Consider the following 26,046-nt stretch of genomic DNA (forward strand, 5'->3'; position numbering starts at 1 on the left):
AAAATTATCCATCAGGAGGGCAAAACTGGGTATAAAAATACTAACAGCTAAGAAGGTAGGGTCTTTTTAAGCTAAAGAATTGAAGCAAAAGCGCGTTTTTTGTTTGCAAAATTGTATACGTTTCTACTGATTTGTATATACATAACATTATATTGTATTATATTTTCTGTATATATAACTTTTTATATTTAAGTAAAGCTAGCCATAAGGCGTACATTTTACCTACTAGTTTAAATCTAATTTTTATTATAATTTTTTTTAATGGTAAAAAACATCAGTCTAATACTCCACCCTTTGCAACTATAAAGATTTTCTTGTCAAAAGCGAGTGTGTTACATCAAGTGTAGTTTTATTTGCCCCATTATTATTTTTAATTAACCAAATTAAACTACCTTTTAAACAAATAAAAAAGACGTTGGTGGCACGCAATTTAAAGAACTATAATAACACTAAAATTTCAATAAAAATTACCAAGAGTCATAATCATAATCATAAAGCTTGAATCCCCAAGCAAGCGTTCAACGGAGCTACAACAAAAATTACACAACAGTCCAACCATGTGACCACTGCCACTAGAGTGAATCCATAATCAGTTATTGACAAAGCGCATTAAACTAGTATTACAATAAATACATGAATCTTTAAAGAGTGAATTACAACTTTTTTAGTGTAATAACCCTAATATTATAAATATTTATAGACTTTAAGAAAATTAAAGCTTCTGAGTCTAATATAGTTAAATTAAAATAAATGGCAACCGCTCAACTTACACCCAAACAAATCCGAGATTGGCTAAACGACTAAGGGCTCACAGTAATAGTATAAAATAAACAATGAATAAATTTAAAAAAAACAAAAAAGAACAAAAAACAAATAAATAAAGAAGATAACAAAACATGTTGGGTGGGAATTTGCGCGGTTGGGAATTGTACAGGTTGGAATTAATGGCGGGTGGGAAGTGTAAGTATACCAAATAATACATATGCATAATAATAAATCCACACAAGTTAGTTTCCATATCAACAAACCAAAACTAGCTAAACATATATTATTATAAAATATACAAAACTCAAACAAAACTGAAATATTAACAAAAACAAAATAGTAGAACTTGATTTAACTATAAAACACTTATTTATTTAAAACGGAATCAACTCAAATTCATTTTAAACCTAACAAAACTAGCCAAAGGTTTTCATTAAATAACAATATTTGCTAACGTTTTCCTAAATACCTTAAAAAAATTTAAACTAGCCTGAGTTGACATAAAGAACTTCAACATATAAAACAAGCCTGAGTGTGTATCAACTTGTCACTGGCAACCTTGAATAGTGTATTTAAATTATTACAAAAACGTTTTATAAACTAATTTTGAATTACTTAAATCAACACAGTAAAAACATATTATGCTTCTTTTTATTAATTTAAAAAAAAGTTTGATAAAATGTTTTATGCATTCTGCAAACAATAAATCATACATCATCATTATAAGTCTTAAGTTTACAGTTTTATAAACTAGGTGAAGCTCAAAATGATAAAAACAGTTCAAAAGGTTAAAAAACAAAAAGCAAATATTATCTAAATCTGAAGACTGAAAGTCTTAAAGTACTGTTTACAAAATGTAAAAATAATAATTACAAATTATTATAAAATTGTATAAACAGTAAACAAGTTTGAAAAACAGAAATTTATACTAATTAAGTAACAAATAAATACATAAAAATTATGATTACTAAGTTTATAAATATATCACATTAAAAATTCATTAATCTTAGCAGCAATTACTTCAACTCTTTCCATTCCACCAATACCAAAATCGCCACATGCAAGCTTTTTTGAAATTGGTGGTATCAGAATATAACCCCAGCTTTTCAATTTATTCAATGATTCTTCAGTTATAGGATGATGCCACATTTGAGTGTTCATTGCAGGGCAAATAATGAGAGGTTTACTTAAGATATCCCAAGCTCTAGCAACGCAAGTAAGTAAGTTGTCACATATACCAGCTGCAAGCTTACCAAGCGTGTTTGCATCTAATGGGGAAACTACAAATATGTCTGCCCAGTTACGAAGCTGAATGTGCAACACTTCTTTAGTTTCCCATTTTTTCCACTCATCATCATCTGTTAGAGTCTATAACAAAATTAATGTCATTATTTTACACTTCAATTAATAGTAAAGTGTTACATTAATAAATAATTAATATTAATAAAAATTAAAAAATTAACAGCATAAACAACTATCACTTAGTTAGTATACTAACTTAGTTGTAAGTTGACAAATACAAACTACAATTAAGGGAATGGGGGGGTTAAACACTTTTTTTCACAATTTGATCTTATATTATATAGTTTTTACTAAGCTACGAGATGCTTTTTACAGATTTTAAAAATTCAAAATACTTTTTGAGATATAGCTGGTCAAAGTTGGAGGCAACAATAGGATCTTTATGGGAGGCGCAAACTAAAACATTTAGAGAACACCTATATTAAGCTACTGATTCATACATTTAACTTAAAAATAACTATCAGTTCATATGTTGATATTATTGTTTTATTTTTTAACACAGTTATTTGGGTAGCTGTCAAGTTTGCACGAGAGTACAAAATTGCACGAGTGCACAAAATTTCACAAAGACACTTATTCACAAGGAGATAAAATTGCACGATGATACTCTTGCACAAAGAAATATTTGCACCAGCAGACAACTTTGTAAGAGTTAAATTTTTCTAGTTTAGTATTTGATTATTTTAAAAACTTTTAGTTTTTTTTTTTTATCACTGTTACCCATAAACCTTACCCTTGGTCAGTAAGTTATTTTATTATTATTTATATTTTTTTAATTTTTAATTTTTGTTTATAATTTATTTTATACTATCACTATTACCGCTAACCCTTACCCTCGGTCAATAGCTTCTTTTTTACTTGATTAATTTTTTTTTTTTTATTATTAATACTTTTTGATAAAAATATTTCCTACTTATTTTTTTTGCTTTTATTTTTACTATCACTGTTACCCCTAACCCTTACCCTCGGTCAGTAACATTTATTTTTACTTATTTTTTCAGTTGTTTTATTCTGCTTATTTTTATCTGTCTGTATTTTTTACTCTTGTGCAAAAATGTAACTTGTGCAAAATTGACCCTTGGTGCAAAATTGTCTTTGTAAAATTTTGTTTTCCCGTTCAATTTTTTGCCCTTGTGCAAAATTGGCTTTGTGCAAGTTTGTTCTCAAGCAATTAAGTCCCCTCCTGCAATTTACTAACTTTGTGCAATTATATCTTTGTGTATTTAACCCGTTCCCCAGTTATTGACTTAAGAGCAAAAGGGGTAAACCTTTTTTCACAACTTGGTCTTATTTGGTTTAGTTTTAACTAAGTTACAAGTTGCTTTTCACAGAATTTTTAAATTCAAAAAATATATATACATGGCCAGTTATAGTGCTGGAGAGTACAATAGGTTCTTTATTGGAGGAGAAAATCAAAACAATAAATTAAAAATCACTGAAAATCTATCTTTTCCTACGTTTTTGAGATAAATACCTTAAAGTTTTCCTGGCAATATTTAACAAAATATGCTGAAACAAAGTTGTTAAAATAAAATTCATGACAAAACACAAAAAATAATATTTTTTTGTTTATTATTATTATAAAATTTTATTTTTCTAATTTTTTAAACATATTTTAAAGCGGCTGTACTAAAAGGAGACTGAGCTTTTAAAGTGTGTTTGTTACTTGAAGCACAAAAACATTAACTTCAGAATCACATAGGAAATAATAAAATGAGCACAGCCTATAGTAGCTTATGGTGATAACACAGTGTGCAGACTGTGCTCAAAAGAATCATATGTTGTTAAACCAAGAGGCTTGTTTAAATAAGAAAAGCAAATTTTTATGGTCTTGTCACATAAAAATAACTACTCTTTTAGTATAACAAATTTATAAGATTTTAAATTTTGTGCTCACTTATTTGAGGTGTTGGTTGTTAGTTTGAAGCAAAGTCAAAATTTTGCGCAAATACACCATAAGCAAAATTTAAAGTTAGTCATGATCCTTTACTGTATATTTGAAGTCTAAATTCAAATAGCGTTGCTAAAGATTGGGGCAAAAAGCTGCATGAAATATTTTTGTCATCTTCCATTTTAAAATAAATAAAACTAGTTTTACTTTGTTTATTTGACTCGTAGGTTTTTAAAAACTTCTTATAGTTTTTCTGATTATCTTAAATATTTTTTAAAGTACAAGTTTTCTTGTTTCTTTTATGTAAAAAATTAAACTTAAAGTTGTTAATAAATAAATTTAAATTACTGAAAGCATATTGTAACAAATGGTGTTCTAAATGTCTTTTACAGGATTTAATATTCTAAACTTTTTATTTGTGTAATTTCTTTCCAAATTTCATTATTTTACATGTAAATTTTTTCAAAACTTCTAGTTTTTCTGAAAAAGTATCAATCTTCAGATTTTTCTAGGTTGTTTTTTGACTAAATTTTCAAATTCTAGGTTATTCAAGATTAAATGGCCATCATATTGATAAAATATATACTTAAGATGAAACAAAGTAAATTTAATAATATTAATTTTTGTTAAAAAAAATATCAATTAACCTTAACATCAAGTGATTCTAATGGTACAAAATTTGTTGCAGCAGAGGTTAAAATAACTTTTATATTGCAGTTTGATTTAAAGTTATTTTTGATTTGAGTTACTAAACTTTCAAGTTTAATGCTAGCAACACTTCCTGTGCACCCAATTAAAATGTTTGGAGACATAACAAAAGTACTCAATTTAATAAAACATACTTCTTTTCATAAATAATATAAATGCTATAGTAGAATTTGCAAATGATTAAATAAAAAAATAGATTAAACATAAACTAGAATCTAATTATTTTCAATTTTCACTGAGCCTTTTTAAGGGCTTTAATAATTTATTACAAAATGTAATGTTTGAGAAACAGTACAATTGTTTGTTTCATATATAATTTTCACAATTACATCATAATATTTATTAGTTTTATAGCATATTTGTGTACTAATATTATTTATTTGAAATATAAAAGAAGATTTACAATATGAAGCTTATAGCAATAAGCTATATGAAAATTTTTTTCTTCTATTTTGAAGACTACATTTTGTAAAAAACTAGATTTTTTTATAAATAAAAATACTTTAAAATGTTGATAACATTGTTTTGAGGTTTTCTCATTTATTTTAAGTAAAATAGAATACTATTTGTAATAAATTTATAAATTTGTCAAATCAAATTTAAACAGTACTCTTTTCGTTATCACACAGTGTTCAATGCTTAACAACTATGTTTGATAAATAAGTTAGTCAATTAATAATGACAAAAAGTTTGATTTTATTCACTATTGTTTTTTAACATAAAGGATACACATTTTAAAGTTACTTTAAACTTTTTTTTCTTAATTATTGAAAGTCTAAACATTAAATAAATTTACATATATTTAATAGGGTCAGTTTTCAATAAAGATTCATAAACAATCATATAGTTTACTTTTAAAAAATTAGAAGGATTTATTACTTTTATTTTAAGATTGAATTTACTTAGACAACTATAATTTTAAACTAATGAATGATTTTTGTTGATAAGACGTTTAATATAATTAAAAAGTTTACATTGTCTTTTCATTAATCTCCTAACTTTTTTAAATATTAAGATCAATTTAAATAAAAAAATTATTTTTTAAAAATAATTATGTTTTAAAATATTGAGATCTTAATTGGCTAAGATTTTTTTCTGGCTAAGATTTGAAAAAAGTCTGAAAACGTTCTGCTTGAATAACTTCATCGCGGCTAATGTTGACTAAAGTAAAAACTGGCTAATGTTGGCTAATTTTGGCTAAAGTAAGAATTCGACTTACAGACTCATTAAAACTCATTTAAACTAAAAAAACAAAAAAAAAAAAATAAACTCAAGTTCAAAAGTTATATGTTAATAAGTTAAAACATAATCAATAAAAAACAAAATAAAAAAAAATTAAATAAAAATACTCTTGAATCAAGAGTCTTGATTGTTAATATTTATTAAACAAAAAAAAAACGCTTATAAAGTATGTTTTAAGAATCTCTTACATAAATCGTAAATCTTTAAGATATCGAGTAATACATCATCATACTACAATACATTTTTTTACAATATAGTTAAAAAGCTAATAACAATTTAAGTTAATTAAAATAATAATAAAAACGTTAGAGTCACGTACAAATTAAATGAAAAACCTTCTATTTAAACTGTGCGTTATTTGTAAAAGTGTTTGTTTTAGAGCTTAACAGTATTCTTGCATAAAAATCTCCACAGTTAAACACAAATTCATTTAAAACTTTATATAAATATGTTGGATTAAAAAATTAGAATTTTAAACAAATCACTTTTATATATTAGCTAAAGTTGGCTAAAGTATAAACTTTCAATAAAAATTAAACATTAATAACATTTTATTTATAAAATTAATCAGTTTAATTTGAAAGATGTTATTACTGAATGTAAACCTCAGTAAAAAAGGTAATCATGATGTTAAAAATAGAGAGAGTAGCTCTTTAACGCTGTATCCTAAAATGGTTTGGAATTTGAAATATCAGCAGAACAACAACCAAGAAAATATTATATTTTAAGTTGGTGAAACAGAATATAATTTGGTAAAGAATTTTAATAACTAAAATAAATAAATATGTATTAGAATTTTTTTTTATAACAATAAATTTAACTAATACAATTTAAACACATTTTAAGTACCGTAACAGTAAAATTATAATAAACTTATACTGTAAAAAAAAAACTTTATAATAGTCTCATAACCGAAACAGAATAACTCTAGACCATTTCAAACGTTACATTAAAAGAGTTATAGATTTAATAATATACTAAGAGAATAAAAGATAGACTATGTCCTTGCCATAGTCATAACTTTAACAGTTTTGTTTAAAATCTTGTCAAACTTTGTAAAATTGTTCTTAAATGTTAACTAACTTTCTCAATTAAAAAATGTTTTAATTTTTTTTACTTAAAAAGTTATAGTCTTTTTAAAATTATCTTTTTTACGTTAATGATCTCCGTTTAAACTAAGCGCTGTAATAAAAAGCATATATTTAAGAAATTTACACTTTTTTTTCTAGGGTTCATAACTTCTATGTTTTTACTTGAAATTTTGTCAAACTTTGTAAAATCGTTCTTAAATGTTAACTAAACATCCCATTTAAACAAAATTTGTATATATATTGTACTTAAAAAGTTATAGTCTTTTTAAAATTATCTTTTTTACGTGAATGATCTGCTATTAAACTTAGCGCTGTAACAAAAAGCATATATTTAAGAACTTAACACATTTTTTCTAGGGTTCATAACTTCTATTTTTTTACTTGAAATCTTGTCAAACTTTGTAAAATCGTTCTTAAATGTTAACTAAACATCACATTCAAACAAATTTGTATATATATATTGTACTTAAAAAGTTATTGTCTTTTTAAAATTACCATTTTTACGAAAATGATCTGCGTTTAAACTTAGCGCTGTAACAAAAAGCATATATTTAAGAACTTAACACTTTTTTTCTAGGGTTCATAACTTCTATGTTTTGACTTGAAATCTTGTCAAACTTTGTAAAATCGTTCTTAAATCTTAACAAAACATCCCATTTAAACAAAATTTGTATATATATTGTACTTTCAAAGTTATAGTCTTTTTAAAATTACCTTTTTTACGTGAATGATCTGCTATTAAACTGAGCGCTGTAACAAAAAGCATATATTTAAGAACTTAACACTTTTTTTTAGGGTTCATAACTTCTATGTTTTTACTTGAAATCTTGTCAAACTTTGTAAAATCGTTCTTAAATGTTAACAAAACATCCCATTTAAACAAAATTTGTAAATATATTGTACTTAAAAAGTTATAGTCTTTTTAAAATTACCATTTTTACGAAAATGATCTGCGTTTAAACTTAGCGCTGTAACAAAAAGCATATATTTAAGAACTTAACACTTTTTTTCTAGGGTTCATAACTTCTATGTTTTACTTGAAATCTTGTCAAACTTTGTAAAATTGTTTTTAAATGTTAACAAAACATCCCATTTAAACAAAATTTGTATATATATTGTACTTAAAAAGTTATAGTCTTTTTAAAATTACCTTTTTTACGTGAATGATCTGCTATTAAACTTTTTGTTACAGCGCTAAGTTTAAATGCAGACCATTTACGTAAAAAAGGTAATTTTAAAAAGACTTTAACTTTTTAAGTACAATATATATACAAATTTGTTTGAATGTGATGTTTAGTTAATATTTAAGAACGATTTTACAAAGTTTGACAAGATTTAAAGTAAAAACATAGAAGTTATGAACCCTAGAAAAAATGTGTTAAGTTCTTAAATATATGCTTTTTGTTACAGCGCTAAGTTTAATAGCAGATCATTCACGTAAAAAAGATAATTTTAAAAAGACTATAACTTTTTAAGTACAATATATATACAAATTTTGTTTAAATGGGATGTTTAGTTAACATTTAAAAAGGATTTTACAAAGTTTGACAAGATTTCAAGTAAAAACATAGAAGTTATGAACCCTAGAAAAAAAGTGTTAAGTTCTTAAATATATGCTTTTTGTTACAGCGCTTAGTTTAAACGCAGATCATTTACGTAAAAAATGTAATTTTAAAAAGACTATAACTTTTTAAGTAAAAAAAATTAAAAAAACTTTTAATTGGGAAAGTTAGTTAACATTTAAGAACAATTTTACAAAGTTTGACAAGATTTTAAATAAAGCTGTTAAAGTTATGACTATGGCAAGGACATAGTCTATCTTTTATTCTCTTAGTACTTTATTAAATCTATAACTCTTTTAATGTAACATTTGAAATGGTCTAGAGTTATTCTGTTTCGGTTATGAGACTATTATAAAGTTTTTTTTTTACAGTATAAGTTTATTATAATTTTACTGTTACGGTACTTAAAATATGTTTAAATTATATTAGTTAAATTTATTGTTATATAAAAAAATTCTAATACATATTTATTTTACTTATTAAAATTCTTTACCAAATTATATTCTGTTTCACCAACTTAAAATATAATATTTTCTTGGTTGTTGTTCTGCTGATATTTCAAATTCCAAACCATTTTAGGATACAGCGTTAATGAGCTACTCTCTCTATTTTTAACATCATGATTACCTTTTTTACTGAGGTTTACATTCAGTAATAACATCTTTCAAATTAAACTGATTAATTTTATAAATAAAATGTTATTAAAGTTTAATTTTATTGAAAGTTTATACTTTAGCCAACTTTAGCTAATATATAAAAGTGATTTGTTTAAAATTCTAATTTTTTTAATCCAACATATTTATATAAAGTTTTAAATGAATTTGTGTTTAACTGTGGAGATTTTTATGCAAGAATACTGTTAAGCTCTAAAACAAATACTTTTACAAATAACGCGCAGTTTAAATAGAAGGTTTTTCATTTAATTTGTACGTGACTATAACGTTTTTATTATTATTTTAATTAACTTAAATTGTTATTAGCTTTTCAACTATATTGTAAAAAAATGTATTGTAATATGATGATGTATTACTCGATATCTTAAAGATTTCCGATTTATGTAAGAGATTCTTAAAATTAAAACATACTTTATAATCGTTTTTTTTTCGTTTAATAAATATTAACAACCAAGAGTATTTTTATTTATTTTTTTTTGATTTTGTTTTTCATTGATTATGTTTTAACTTATTAACATATAACTTTTGAACTTGAGTCTATTAATTTTTATTTTGTTTTTTAGTTTAAATGAGTTTTAATGAGTCTGTAAGTCGAATTCTTACTTTAGCCAAAATTAGCCAACATTAGCCAGTTTTTACTTTAGTCAACATTAGCCGCGATGAAGTTATTCAAGCAGAACGTTTTCAGACTTTTTTCAAATCTTAGCCAGAAAAAAATCTTAGCCAATTAAGATCTCAATCTACTGAACATACAAAAATACTTAAAATTCCAGGTTTTTTTTAGTGAATTTTGTTTAAAATTCCAGGTTTTCCAGGTATTTTTCAAAATTTCCCAAACTCCAGGTTTTTCCAGGATTCCAAGTAAAGTGGCAACCCTGGCAAACTCAAAATTTGCAAAATTAACTAAGTGTGCTAGCTCAAGAAATGCGAACCCAGACTTTTAGATTTGGAAATCATCATAAGTACTCTAATAAGTAAAAATATGCTATTTACCACTATTTTTTAATCACTTAAAAAACAATATCCGAATATGTTCTGCTCGGTTGCAAAATATCTTTTAGTATTTCTTGAATAATTTTACTCCATTAACTAAAAGTTTCTGAGAAAAGCACTACACTATAATTTTTAGACAGTAAACTAATAATTCATTGATAGTCAAAATAGAGTATAAGGGAAGGATTCTTACTCTCGGTTTGTATATTTCACTTATATCAAAACTCACTGTTCACATCAATAGTTGTGAATAGTAAAAACAGGGCTTAAAAGAGAATTAAGTAGTAAAGGTTTTAATAAACTTTAAACGAACCATTAATAGACTAAAAGAAGTACCACAAAAAGAAAATTATATTTTTCATCTGATCAATGTACGTGTTATAAATCTTTAAGTTAATTTTAACATAATTGTCAAATAATTGATAATTATGTAATTATAATAAAATCTTAACTCTTAACAATTTTTTAACTTTTTGTTAATTTTTTAGAACTAGTGTAATTTAATAATAACTAAACAAAATCAACGATAATTTTTCTTAAGCAAACTTTATAATTTAAAGTTAATTTTTTACCAAAAAAAGTTTTTGACGTTAACAAACTCGATCAATTAATTAGTAGTTACAAAAATGTAATAAAGTATTAACTTTTAACTATTTTATAAGTTTTTTGCTAATTTTTTTGATTAATTTTAATTTGATAATGTAAAAATAAATTGTAATATTAATTGTATAAACACTTATTAATAATTTTTATAAAATAATTCTAAGTTTGAATTTGAAATTAGAATTGTTTAACTAAATTCAAATCAACGATAATTGTTCTAAAACAAACTTTTTTACTTAAAAAAAGAAATTGACGTTAAAAAATTTGAATTTCTGTTATAGCACAAAATTTTAATTATAAAAATCGGTATTTACCTTATAAAATTTCTTTTTATCAATTGTTTCAACTAAAAAAAGTTTACAATTTTCTTTTAAATTATAAATTTAGTTAAATATAACTAGTATTTAATAAAGCAAAACCGTGAAAATTTTATATACGGTATAAAATTTACAAAGAAAAAAACTTTTACTAATTTTTTTTTTTCTATCTTAGCACGTTTACTATAACTAAAACTTTATAGTTTATGAACTAACAAGCCTAGTACACTAAGCATATAAGATACAAGCTAGGATAATTCATTATAATAACTAATTTAACATGAAAACCTACAAATTTCTAGTTTGTTTTCAAAGATTTTGTAAAAACTTATTCATAGTATGAGTAAAAACATAAAAATATTTGAATTACACTTAACAATTACACTTTTTACATTTTGTTTTATAATTTTTGCTTAAACAACTTATAATAAGGGTATGAATAACTATAAGTACACTTCTCTAAGGTCAGCCTTTCTACACATCATACTATTTGTATGAATGAAAATCATAAAATTTAAATTTATAGCTTGCAGCTTGATATAAAGAAATGCATTTAATTTTTTTTTTAAGTGACATTCACCACTAAATCACCATATTAACTTCATAAATGAGTAAAATTTGATAAAAAATGCTTTTGTATAAGCATACTGATACTTTTTCTTATACTAAATGTGATCATTTTAAATTTAGATGTTTTATAGTTTAAGCAGCTACTTCTAGCTTGCATTATTACAAATGATTTAGCTTAATTTTAAAAGTGAGATTTCAAACCGAGAGTTAGAAACCGTCCCCGAGTATAACATAGCTCTTGAGTGACACTCAATGGCTAAAAATTGTGTACGTCAATTTTCTTACAAAACTAATAGAAGAACAATCGAGAAATTCTGGCAACTATGACTCACTAATAACTTCGCTACGGCTGCACTAATACTAGTTGATTATGGCCTTTTTTTTTACTTGTTTTACAAAGAACATTCTGAAGAAAAAAATTAAGTAGTGTTTGTATAAAACTAAGTAACAGTTATTATTTAGATAACATAATTTTAGAGACAAGAGTCAAAGCAGTTAGTTAAAAATGTTTATAAGTTTTAATAGTAGTTTACGTTTTCAACTAACAAAAAAATACTTAAAAGATATTCTCTTGATTTCTAAACATTTTATTTTTACTTAGTCCATAACTCAAAAACATATTGATTTCTCAATTTTTTATAATTATCCAAAGTTAAGAGAAACTGTTAACGTTTAGTCAAAACTCTTTAAATTAAATTTTTTCAAGTAGTTGACAATATCAACTATTAATAATATATAGATGCTACTGAAACAATACATAAATAAAAATTCTTGTAGAACTATCTTAACAGATAAAAGAACTTCAAATATATAACTAGTAAATTTAAACTATAATTTCAGGACAAAAACTTCAAATGCAGATGTTATAAATATTATTTGTTGTAAATTAAATTATTATTAATACTATTTTTAGGCAAATATTGCAAAAATTGTAAACTTGGAAATTTTAGCAAACATTCATCATTTTAAATTGTTGTCTTTGATAAGATTGTTTGATATTAATTGTTATATATGAAAATTTTCCGTTATAGATAATTAAATTTACTAGTTGTACTAGGAGTGGGAACGGGTCAAATATGCACGAGAACGCTTTTGCACGAATGGTCAATTTTGCTAAAAAAGGGTCATTTTTGCACGAGCGTAAAAAAATAAAAAATTTTAAGAAAACAAAAAAAGTTAACGACCAAGTGTAAGGGTTAGCGGTAACATTGATTAAAAACAAAAAACACTAAACAACAAAAAAGATTTATCAATAGAAATAAAAAAAACAATTATTAAAAAAAAATCAATTCGTACAAAAGTGACCCTTCGTGCAAAAGTGTATTTATGCAAAATTAACACCGTTTAAAAGTGACCTTCGTGCATATGTGACTCCTACGCCTACCCATTTTGGGTAGGGAGGGGTTTTCTTCAAGAGCTACAATCTGGCTCATAACTCACTTAAAAAAATATCTAATTCAAACTACAAATCACTAATACAATACAACAATAGTCTGTAGATTGTTTAATTTTTTAATTCACCTTTAAAAACTATAAAAAATTCTACTGTTGAAAAAAAAAAACACAATTTAATTTGCTTCAATATCATAGAAATTGAAGTTTTGAAACGTGTTTTATAAAAGTATCAAGAGCAATAAAAACTATATTAGTAAACAAAGTTATTAAGTTTTATCGAATAATTTCAGCAAAAAAATTTCTAGTATCCGACGAAACAATGTGCTACGAATGCAATTTACAGTTAAGAAATAACCGTAACTACGAATAAATTCCTAAATTAATATATAAAAGACAATCTTTATAAGCAACTGAAAAGTTTTGCGCTGTTTTCTGCAACATGAAAAATAACTCACATAAAAGCAAGACAAGATTATCAACAAAACCTATTTAAAACGTAAGTTTTTAATGTTTATTAAAAAAAAACTAATCATTATTCTTACTAATTAAATCCAAACTAAGTCTAAACAAATTACAGTTAATTAAATCAAAAATATACATATGACGTTAAAAGTATATAAACAGGCAATATAATCATTTATTTATGTACACAGTTTTAGCTAAACACATAAAAAACTTAAGGTTTAATTAAATCAAAAGTATTACGAGAATTTTTTCTTAAACTATTTTAAACTATATTATTTCCCATATTTTAGATTTGTACTGGTAACAAAGTGCTCTGCTGTTGATGTTTTGTGGCTATTAAAACTGTAGATGTTTTTTAAAACATCTACTCTTAATTTATAAGATGTAACGTTAAAAGGCGTTAAATCCTTCAAATCCTGATAAGCTAAGCTTATCGAATATATACCACATATGTTCTTGTGTTAAAACTTTATTTCAACTAACGTCGTTTCACTGCTCTCAAATAAATTTAAGAACAGATCTACGGAGTCTATAAAATATAAACACACATTAGAAAAAAAGCAGAAAAAGCATGTATTGTATAATTATGTATAGTGTTTATGTAGGTAGTAACTATAAATGAACTTTGTGGTTTAAAAATTAATTATTTATTTATGGTTTATGTTTTTATCCCAAACTTTGTTTTTAAACCATAAAGTTCATTTATAGTTACTACCTACATAAACACTATACATAATTATACAATACATGCTTTTTCTGCTTTTTTTATAATGTGTGTTAATATTCTATAGACTCCGTAGATCTGTTCTTAAATTTGTTTGAGAGCAGTGAAACGCCGTTAGTTGAAATAAAGTTTTAGCACAAGAACATCTGTGGTACTTTTAATTTTTTTAGTAATTCTTACTTTTTTTTAATACTTTAAGCATATTTGTTATAAATTTATCTACATTGAAATTAGGTGATTTATTACTTTACTTTTTACCTTAATGTGGCAAGAATATACGCTTGGGATCTAGATCTAGGTTTAAGTAACTAAAACATTTAAAATCGCTACATTAACTAAATGTATTAAATGTTTCTAGACTAAAATATTTTAAATATTGAGGCTGTAACCTAAATTATGATACTATCTCCCTAACCTTTTTTACTTACAAAAGTGTTAATTTACAATTTTTATCAAAAATGTTTAGTTGATATTTTTTATTTGTAGTTTGTATGTTCTGCAACTATACTTTGACTTACACTTTAGTATTCTAATTCATAAGTGAAATCAAGGAACGTGTCAAATTCGTACAGCATCACTTTTGTTAAATCACTGTGGTTATAAACTAAAACTTCATTGTGTAATTTGATTAGACAAGCCAGAAAGTTAAGTATATAAAATGTTACCTAAAGCGGAAAAGCTGTTATGGTAACTAAAAAGCTAGAACTAAAATTGCTTATAATAATTACGGCAGCCTTTTGTAAATTGCCATTGGATCCATTTTTACTAGGAAAAAAATCCACCATCTGAAAAAATAAAAAAAAAGTCTTCACTTGGCCAAATTTTAAAAATCTAGTTTTAATACAATTATGAATATATTTTTTTCAAATAAAAGATGTGGTTAAATAATCAAAAATAAAACATTAGTAACTACTAGATTAAGAGCCTAATTTGTTTTAACATACAATTTTTTTCTTTAAAAGCATTCTTTAATCTAAAAATTACACCTCTTTATTCATCATTTATTTGTTTGATGGCCTCTGTTATAGAATAGACACATTTTATTCAAAAATGAAAAAGAAATCTAAGGGGCCTCAATAATAAATCCCAATGTATTTTAAGTTTATTCAATTTTAAAGATAGGTATGTTCTTTAAAAAAAAAACATATTGTAATGATAATACAAAATGTATTTAATGTTGTTAAATGTACAGTCATGAAGCAGTTTGTTTTCCAAAGTTCTACCTAATGTTTTAAAAATTTTACCTTTAAAAAGCAACTATATTTGTCCAGTGTGATTTTGTTCAGTGTAAAAATTACGATGTCTGGAAGTTTGTTATTATAACTTGAGTATATAGGAAATTTTATTTTAAGAAAACATTAAATTATTTTTGATAAAAAAATACCTCATAATTTTTATAACAAAGTTTTTGAGTAATAATACAAGTGCCAATTTAAGTACTTTATTCACAACCAGGTTTTAGTGGCAAAAAAGTTACGCTTTTTTAAGTATAATAAGAAAGTAAACTGCACTTAATATTTTTCACCAAAACCTGGTGGTGAATAAAATACTTAAATTTGCACTTACATTATTATTCAAATAATATATTTACATTCCAGTAAGTTGAGCAATAAATTTTAGTTAAGACAAATAACTATATTACAAAGTTTCTAAAAACTGAATATATATAAAAATCAAATTGCATCTTTAATTTTATGTAAACTGCAATTTATAGTTATCATTTTTACCTTTTTAATAATATCCTATGTTGTTTGTTCTAAAAGAAAAATTATTTCAAATCCCCTTGCATTAATCCCCTTAAGTTATAAATTAAACGTTTTAATTTTTCAAATTAACAAAAATAAATTGTACTTAAAAATTAAAAATAAAATTTTTTATTAATTAATAAATTTCCAATATACCAGTGGCTAGCCTGATGTAGTTTACATAAATATTATAAAAAAAAAAAACTTCAGCAAATGTTAATCTTTTGAAAACTAAATTAGATTAGTACACAATGCTTTGTTTTTTGACAGATAATGTCTGGAATTAAGTATATTTCTATTGTTAAAAGTGAATATCCTGATGGTGATTTAGAAGTAAAGTTATCTGAAGAAGCTTTTATTGAAACTTCTCATAAAAAGGTTTTTTTTTCTTAAAACATAATATTTAAGTTTAAGTAATAGCCAAATAGTTTAAGTTTCAAAAAATCAATGTTTAAACTTATGAACAATTTATATATTTTTTTTGCTTTAAATGCTTAAGCGTAGACAACTTCAAAAAAAATTATTTATGTTTTGTTTTTGTTCTAGTTAGTACTCATTAAAAAATTTTGTTCTAGTAAAATTTTGTACATCTATGTATAGACAGTTATTAAAACATTTTATAAATTATAAATGTACATAGGTTTTAGTTAAATTTAAATTGAGTGCTAAGATTTATTTTTTTTTTGGAAAGGCTACTGTTCCATTCACAAATAGGTTATAAACTAGGAAATCTTTTTTTAAGCAGTGTAAATTGTATTTTGATAACTATAGCTTTCACAACATTTATTTTGTTTAATGCTATCTAAGATAGGTAATATTATTCATTTAGAAAAACAATTATTTTAATATTTTATTAAAAAACTAAATTAATATCATTAACTCAGGAGTCAGGAAAATAAATTATTCAATTTTCATGTTATCTACCAGTGAAAACTCTTCAATTTTTTTTTTGAAAAACTTAGAAATTACTTATAATTTTGTTTATATGATACTTTTATGAAGTTTTATTTAAAAAAAGTTTTAAACAACTGCTGTAGATTATTAGAAACTATTCTAATAATTTATTTACTTTCTTTAATGTAATTTAAATACTGCTTCAATGTTTATTGTAAAAGTTTTTTTTTTCAGGTAATAACAGTTTTTACACTAATAAATGTTGTTATCTGTAAGTCTGTTGTTAATAATTTCAAACATAGATTGACTTTAATAACCTTAGGCCATAAGGGTTATAAAACCATTAAAAATGCTACATTATCAAAGTTTTGAGTATAAAGTATAAGTTAGATGCCATAGAATGTAAAAATCTCAGTTATATATAAACAGTAATTTAATTTTGCAATATAGATAACTTTTAAGTTGTTTTCTGTACAAAAGTACAGATTACAATAATTCACTGATAATTTTCTTTAAAATTAATATATTAGCTAAAAATTTGTCTTTTTTTTTGAGCAAGAGATGCCAAATTTTAGTTTTTTATTGTAGGAACTTAAAAAACCCAAGTTAAATGTTTTATATCTTAAAAACTACTTAGATTTTTAGATGTAGAAAAAAGTGTTTGACATCTGTAATTAAATCTACAGCATAAGATCAGTTTAAAAAAACAAGGTGGAATCTGTATGACCTTAGTTTAGTTAATTTAACTTCTAGAAATTAAACTTTGTTATGTGTTTTAACTTGTGGCAAATAGGTTCAAATGCCTGATTTAGCCATAGCTTGCTAAGATCAGGATCAGACCGATTCTGATTTAAAAAAGTCTTATGTTGTTTTGGTTTGATATTAATTCAAATTAAAGGTTTGAATTAGGACGAATTTATTTTTAAATTGAGTTCAGCCAAATCTGGATCTTATTGTGAAATTGAGATCCAGCTGTAACCGGGTATAACTTTTTATTTTAAATCAAAACTAGGCCAGAACTGAATTTGGATCATTTTAAAAATCAAAATCTGTTCCGACCAAGATCTTGGCAAGCAATGGCCATTTGGATCACATACTAGCAGTTTCAAGCCTTTTCAAATTTTAGTTGTTATGCTACCAGTTCTGCCTTCAGTGGATGTTAGAAATATCAAATGATTATTCAAAAATTGTTACTAGGCTTACGCTGTTTCACCTAAAAGGATCTTCAAAGCTTTAAGTAGCAATAAAAATAACTATAAATATAATAAAAATAAATATTAGACATTATAGTTATATACTTAAGTAAATTTAAGGGAAATAATTGGAAAACAGATGTTTTTTAAAGAATTTAAAATATTTAATGAAAAACTATGTAAAAACATTTATCAAAATTAAGTAGTACTAATAAATATAAGTACTTAATGAGGAATAAAATAAAACTTTTGGAAGTAAAATAAACATAAAAAAGGTACAACAATAATCAATAAGTTAGAAATAACATAATCTGAAGTGAGGGCACATGGAACTTAATTCTTTTCTTATTTTAAGTTATTTAACTCTATCTGCTTCAGCAATGGTCATTCATTCTAGATTACAAAGAAACAATTAGTTGCCTTTTTTAGTACTGAGCTGTTGATTTTATATAGCATTCCCCATTTAATTTCAGAGAACTTGATGTTAATTATAATAGCAAATATAGCCAGGGCTGTTGCTTGAGATTTCTTCAAAATACTATACTTGTGCTGTTGAAATCTCGTTTTGAAAGAAACACATTCCTTGTGCCTGACTAGCTTTGTATTTACTCTTTAAAAGGCATTTACTATTAAATGGGAAATTAAGCTTAGTTCTACAGTTGCACATTTTATCCGTTTTGCTTGCTTCTTCTAAATATTGTGAGAGTAGATGATAATTTTCATGTCAAGTAGACAGCTATACAAAGTTTTGATTGTATTCCTATTATAAGTCTTACAGATTTTATTGTTTTTAATAAAATGCATAATGTTAGAAATATTTGACCACACCCAAGTTTTAGGTTAAACTAATATGTGCAGAAGTATTAAAAAAGCTTACCAATTAACTATGTTGAAATTATTGTTGTCATTAAGAATAACTACCTGGTTATAGCAAATGGTATAGTTTTCATATGATAACAGTATAAGATAGTATATCTATGTGTTTATATATTAATGGTATCATTGTGTGCACAGCAGTGTGCATATAAATTGTTCTTTTGTATACAGAAAATTTAGTAAGATAAAAAAAAGTTTAGTGATGTTAGTTTAGTTTTTTGTTAAGTAATCATAATATTCACATAAAGTAACAGTTCATACAATATCTATATTAAGACAATCAAAACATAACAAATATTCTTTTTTAATAATAATTCAAATATTTATAGTGCAGTTTGCACAACTTTAGAAATTGTTAAAAACCACTTATATTTACTATATACTTGAAAAAAAAAAAAAATCTATTGTCCGAAAGAATTTTTTGTATATAAATACCACTTGCAACTTATCAAGAATTTTTTTCATTTTCAAAAATTTGTAAAACTTGAAGCTTTTCAAATCTGATCTCTGATTCTTTTTTAAAAGTTAAATGAAATGTTAAACAGATTTGAATATTAAAAAAGAATTTCTAAATTACTTATTAAGTAGTTGTACAAAGTTATAAAAAACATGCTAGTAAAACAAAAATTGATAACAATAATTAAGTTCATATATTGTTAAAAGGGCTCTCTTTCCATACACAGAAACTTGCATAATTATTTTTGGGCTTTTATTTTTTGATGAGCATTGATTCCAATCTATAAAGCTCACCTCGGGAACACCTTTTAAGGACTTTGAAAATATTATCAATATTGGAGTTTTGACATTGTGTACAATGGTGCAAGTGCTCAAAATAGCACTGCATTTATCCTTTCCTTTGTGGTCAGCAACTCTTTAAACATTTGACGCGAATTATCCCCAATATAGGAGGTTCTGTGGTCTACAGAGTAGGTATACTTATAATATATGAAGTATACCTGTCATATATAAGTATACCTGCTTTGTAGACCAGATCATTTACTATATTGGGGATACTTCACGTCAAATGTTTAGAAGAGTTGCTGACCACAAAGAAGAGGAATCAGTGCTCATCAAAAAAGAAAAACCAAAACTAAATATGCTAATTTTTTGAAATGGAAAGAAGCCCTACTAACAATATATTAACTCAATTATTTTTATTAATTTTTTGTTACTACTACTAGCATGTTTTTATAACTTTGTACAACTACGTCAAAATTAGTTAACAAACTTTATATCACTAATCAAAATGTTTAACATTTCATTAAACTTTTGAAAAAGAATCAGAGATAAGATTCGAAAAGCTTTAAGTTTTACAAGTTTTGGAAAATAAAAAATATATTCTTAATAAGTTGCAAATGGTATTTGAATATTAGAAAAAAGTTATTCAAAATTAAAATGTTACCTTACACTATTTCAATTATACCTTTTTTTCAGAAAACAAAAACTGAGATCAAAGAGGGTAAGGATTAATTTTGTTTACTTTTAATTAGTTAGTTCTCAGTATTACACTTTATTTAACTGTTTTACTTTCAATTATTTTTAACAACAAATCTTTAGTGTAAATAATAAGTGCAAAAAGATGTTTAATCTATTAACACTAAATATTATTTAAACTAGAACTTTAAAGAAATAAATTAAAAAGCAACTTATAACTATATCCTAGTTTTCAAAAAGAGTTAAAAGTATAAGCTTCAACAGAGATACTAACTTGAGTGATGTTTTAAAAAAACCAAGTAAGTATTAAGGCCATAGGGAAGGGGGGGTCCAACATTTTTTTACAAAAATTAAGTATGGCTTTTATATAAAAGCTTTAAATACAAATTACAAGCCTGTTTTTATATAATTCAAAAGTATCATTTAACTTTTGAGATATTTTACTTTTTGTAAAAAGTTTTTGATACAAACATATGGACCTTAAACTTTTTGCCGTCAATATTCTTGGAAATTGAAAAAAATCACTAAAAATCTATCTCCTCCTTCATTTTTCAAGCAATCTTCTACAAATTTTCAGGAAATGTTCTTTTTATTAAAATTAAAATAATTGACTTTAGAATTTTAATAATGTAAAAAAAAAATTTTGTCACAAAAAAAAAAAAAGTGTTTATTTTCTAAAAAAAATGTTTACAATTTTTTTTTAGTTCTAAAGTAACGTTTTTTTTTATTGTATAAAGGTTAGACTGTGAAAGTTTGAAGAAGATTGCTTGAAAAATGTAGGAGGAGATAGATTTTAAATTAAGTAGTCTTTTTTCGCTGTTTTAGTTTTCCATAGGGAAACTATTATGCGGCCCGACTTGGACTAGTCATATCTCAAAAAGTAGTTTTAATTTTTTAAAACAATAAAAAGCATCTACAAGCTTAGAAAAAACTCTTTAAAATAAGATCAACTTGTAAAAAACATGGTTTACCACCCCTATGGCCTTAATTATGTGTAGTTTTATTAAAATTAGTTGATACTTATCACTTGAGTAAATAATTGAAATTTTTAAAGCGTTTTAATTAACTAAGACTGACTTGGGCTAGTTTATACATGCTCTTAACTTTTTAGGTTTTTCCTGGATAAAATTAAAGAATATTGAAAAACACTAAATTTTCTTGAGTAATTTTTTTTTCTAGTGCTGGACCAACTTTTTTTTATTTTAGCTACAAGTTGATTTTTACAGGTTTAAAAAGCTCAAAACAATTTTTGAGATATAGCAGGTCGGAGACTATAATATGAGCCTTATGGGAGGCACAAACTAAAACCGGGAATAACTAGAAATAATTAAAAAAATATCTCCTCCTATGTTTTTTGAGATAAATACCTCAAACTTTTAGGAAATTTTCTTGCTATATTTAGAAAATTATGTCATTAAAAAATTTAAGAAAATTAAAAAATAATAATTTTATGACAAAAAAAAACTGTTTTTTTGTTTAATTTTTTGTAGAATTTCTTATTATTCAAAACTTTGTTCCAACAGAATTTTCTAAATATTGCAAGGAACATTTCCTAAAAGTTTGAGGCATTTATCTCAAAAAACGTAGAAGAAATTAGTTTAGTGATAGCATTATATCAAAAGTTATGGGAAAAACCAATTTCAATGATAGATGGTTGATAAATAAAGTTTAATAACTTTGTTAACTTTTATTTTCTTTAAACGTAGTGTTTGTGAACATTTATATTTTGTTAATTTACTTTTTAAGACCCCCACCCCGATACCCAAAATGACTTCTAAAGGGATTTTCCATTATTTAAAGAAATATCAGGCTATATTGGTCTAAATCAGAATAAAATAGAAAAATTTGCGCACGAACCCTGAGTAAGTTTAACAGTATTACCTGTTAAACTTGTATTATAAGTAAGCGAAAGATAAAAATAAGTTTAAGTTAGTTGTTCTCTAACTCTTAAATATCTGTGCACAGTAGATAAATTAAGGAAAAGTCCTGTGCACACCAGATTTTTAAATAAACACCTTTTTTCTAAAATCGTTAATTATTTTGTTAATTTTTTCTACACAAATAAAGTTTAAAGTCTACTAGCATAAAATAGTTAAAGCTTATTATATAGATATATTCTTTAATTATTTTAAGAGCTTACTAACGGACAATTTTTATTTAAAAAGTTTTCTGTGAGTTCTTGAAAAAAATTAGTGAGAACCCTGTTTGTAGTGACTCAGTCTAGTTTTTTATCACATAAAACTAGTTTTTTACCTTAAAAATTGGCAATCCTGCATACAATATAATTGCATCTTAAACAATAAATTGTTAATTAAAAGTATTGAACACCATATCCAAAAATCTCAAAAAGTAATCTATAAAACTAAAAGATACACAAAAAATTTTGATGCTATACTTTAAGTGAAAAATAATAATTTTTATGTATGTAAAGGTGAAGTTTTAGTTAATGTTTAAAAAGAATTAAAGTCCCAAAATAAATGATCCACTAAAATTTGTTTTCTATTTTCCATAAAATTTGAAACTAAACTTTTATTACTTTTGAATAAAGTTAAAGGTATTAGAGGGAAGTAAGGTATTTTTTTAACAAACATTAACATTTGCTCTTATGAAACCTTAAAGAATGAAATATAAGTCAGGTTTTACAGAACATCAAATTTTCACTCTTCATTTGAGACAAAGTAATTTTTATTTTAAAAATCCGATATATATATTTACTTAGAAGTTGTAAATAAGGACAAGATGTAAAATTTTGTTCAACAGTAATAGTTACATCTAAGATTATATTCAAGTACAGCAGTATAATTGTATGGTATAAACTTACTTAAAGTATAGAATGTTATTAATGTATTTTTATTGTTCATATTATTATTATAGTTTATTGAACGACAAAAATACGCTCAAAATGTTTGGTTCTAGAACCTGGTGAACGAAGAACCTTTCGGTTATTGAGTCGCACACCACGGATACCTTTTAACGTCTTGTCCAGGACATATTATAAAACTATACTGTTTTTGTTGAAAACAAAACTTAAATTTAACTATTAAAACCTGGTTTCTACCGTTAGATTAAATTTAACATCTCATTTTTATTTAATGTACAAATGTATGTTTGTAGTAAATATATCTAACACATATATAAGTAATTTTATATGAAATTTTCTAATGTAAGTTATGTTACAAAACTCTGCAGACCACATATTTTATGAGCAGTAATATTTTGCTAGTCAATAAAGTAATTGTTATAAAATCATTTTTAATTTTCCAACGGGCTCTGATTTTTGATCTCTAGTATTTAATGCCTTATTTCCTTAAATCTTACTTATTAAAAAAAATTAATATTAATTTGTTTCCTAGTTAAATACCGATGACTCAATTCAGACTAGTAGATTTATTTGTTCAGACTTAAAAGTTCAGACTAAGTTCAGACTTAAAACACTTTAGTAATAGCTATATTTTAAAGATTATGCTGTTAGTGAAGTTTAAGTAAAAATTTGTTGTTTATACTGTGCTGCTTACACGGTAATTGTCTCTTTTTTATTTTCTTCTTTTCTCTCAAGCGAGTATAAATTAAGAATATCGCGCGTAATTTGGGCTTTGAGTTTCTACTGCGTTGCAGCGAACTGAAGTCAGCGCGGCTTTTCGCCGCACTTAAGTTGTTGCTAGTTTCAGTTTTGTTTGTCGAGTTGATTCCGATTTTAAAACACTTTTTGAGTTTGGTTTAAACGTTTAGTTTTTTAGTTTCTTTGATTTAAGTATTTTCGTCTTTTAAAAGAATTGATAATTTTATTTATTAGTGTAATGTTGTGCAGTATTTTATCATCTTTTCGTTTCGCAGTTTCATTGTAAATATAATCATTATCACAGATTCGAACTAAGTTTAAATTAGTCTAAGTAATTGATTTATTATACCTTTAGTAAATAGTAAGTAAGTCATATTAGTCAATTTATCAACTACAATTTAAGCGTTATCTTGGGGCATCTACTATACAAGTTAGAGCGCACGTTGCGTTATAAACCAGGCCAATAACAGTGTATAAGTAGAACGTCGAGATAGCGACAATACCAGCTTATTTATTTTTTAGAACTCTTTAATAATTTGATGATTTTTTGTAATTTAGAGAAAATAAATATCTTGCTAAATTTAAATTATGTATGATTTTTATAACATTATAAGTTTAAAAGTTTTCACTGTTTTTTTTCTTTAACAAATAGTGTAACTTTAAATCAATTGTAGGTAAATTTCTTTTTGCAAATGGCGATACTTATGATGGGCAATACCGGATAAGATCTAATGGACAAATAGAAAGATGTGGTTTTGGTACCAATATTTCTATGTTACCAATTGGGCTCACCTACACGGGTGAGTGGTTTAATGATCGCATGAACGGGCTTGGATGTTTGAAATTCAAAGACGGGACAACATATGAGGGACAATTTGTAAACGGGAATTATCAAGGTGATGGTAAGCTTACTTTTAATGACAAATGCATATATGATGGACAATTTTTTAATAATCAATTTGAGGGAAAGGGAGTTTTCCAGGACGAAAATCAAGAAGAATGGGTAGGAAGCTTTTTTGGTGAATCAGCCCCTGGACTTGGTTTTAAAATGCATTTGTAGCGGTTGTAGTTGACTGTGGTTTACTTTTATGAAAAAAAAAAAATTTTTTTTTTAACTTCATTTTAATTAGTTAGTTGTTACTATTACTGAATTAAATTAATTTTTTAAAGTATTAAACGAATCTAATTTTAGGTGGCTAACTTTTTTATATACTAAGTATTTTTAAATGTAATCGAGATGTATAACAATAACTAAAGACTAAATATAAAGTAAATATTTTATGATTTTTGTGGTCAGAGCATATAAATTAGTTTCAACCGAATGATAATGAAATAAGTATGTATATGTTTTATCTTTGATTGATTTTCAATTGCTAGCGTGTATGTATTTGTTAGATTTTTAAATAGCCAACCAATATATATCATAAAATTAAATTGTAGCTCGTATATTTAAATAAACCATTATAATTATCTCTTGAATTGTTTCTCTTTTCTATATAATGTTCAAAAACTCTAATAAACTCAACGATCATAAATTATGTTTTGGTAGTTTCTAGGTTGTTAGATAAAACTCTATATAATATCTTTGGTTTATGTCATCTAATTTTTAAATTTTTTTCACTTCAAATATATTTCATTTATGTCTTAAATGAAAATATCAAACTTGACTGATTGCAAAAAATGTTGCTTTGTATTTATTAAACAAAGAAAAAGAAAAATGGCAAAAGATTACAAAAAATTTATTCTAAAATAAGTTGGTAACAATAAAACATCAAATTTGTTGCTTTATAAAAACTATTTTTACGTTTTGTAATTAGTATAGATTGAAATTCTGTAATTTAAAAAAGCTTAACTATCCATTTAAAATGCTTAACCTTTAAACATGATATTTTCAAAAAAATTTCTCTGCATTCACTAAAAACAAAATGAAAGTAAGCGCGACTTTTGAGTTGTAAAAAGTGCTTTTTGAACTTTCTATTGAACATAATTAAATATTGAAGAACAAAAAAACTAGATTGCCCGCTTAAAATGTTATTTGTTGAA

The 26,046-nt window shown here is 24.6% G+C and overlaps 2 protein-coding genes across 2 annotated transcripts; one reads left to right on the forward strand and one right to left on the reverse strand.

The window, feature by feature from the left end:
- Nucleotides 1-1,416: 1,416 nt before the first annotated feature.
- LOC145829275 (phosphopantothenoylcysteine decarboxylase-like) lies at nucleotides 1,417-4,820 on the reverse strand. Its single transcript, XM_082937029.1, has 2 exons — nucleotides 4,606-4,820; nucleotides 1,417-2,133 (listed from the first exon to the last, which is right to left on the reverse strand). Exons 1-2 carry the CDS (start codon nucleotides 4,768-4,770, stop codon nucleotides 1,750-1,752), a joined length of 549 nt encoding a protein of 182 aa, XP_082793155.1. The 5' UTR covers nucleotides 4,771-4,820; the 3' UTR covers nucleotides 1,417-1,749.
- An 11,501-nt stretch (nucleotides 4,821-16,321) lies between these two features.
- On the forward strand, nucleotides 16,322-25,592 carry LOC145843917 (uncharacterized). Its single transcript, XM_082951196.1, has 3 exons — nucleotides 16,322-16,425; nucleotides 20,445-20,469; nucleotides 24,678-25,592. The coding sequence occupies exon 3, from the start codon at nucleotides 24,776-24,778 to the stop codon at nucleotides 25,061-25,063; it is 288 nt and encodes a 95-aa protein (XP_082807322.1). The 5' UTR covers nucleotides 16,322-16,425; nucleotides 20,445-20,469; nucleotides 24,678-24,775; the 3' UTR covers nucleotides 25,064-25,592.
- Nucleotides 25,593-26,046: the final 454 nt, after the last annotated feature.

Source organism: Thalia democratica, chromosome 1 (assembly GCF_965202585.1).
Source record: "Thalia democratica chromosome 1, ktThaDemo2.hap1.1, whole genome shotgun sequence".
Classification (NCBI taxonomy): domain Eukaryota; kingdom Metazoa; phylum Chordata; class Thaliacea; order Salpida; family Salpidae; genus Thalia; species Thalia democratica.

Excerpts from the sequence above, each read along its gene's own strand:
- LOC145829275 (XM_082937029.1), bottom strand. The coding sequence starts at position 4,770 with ATGTCTCCAAACATTTTAATTGGGTGCACAGGAAGTGTTGCTAGCATT. Across the intron at positions 2,134-4,605 it reads TAGAATCACTTGATGTTAAG|ACTCTAACAGATGATGATGA; the intron begins GTTAATTGATAT and ends ATTTTGTTATAG.
- LOC145843917 (XM_082951196.1), top strand. The coding sequence starts at position 24,776 with ATGTTACCAATTGGGCTCACCTACACGGGTGAGTGGTTTAATGATCGC.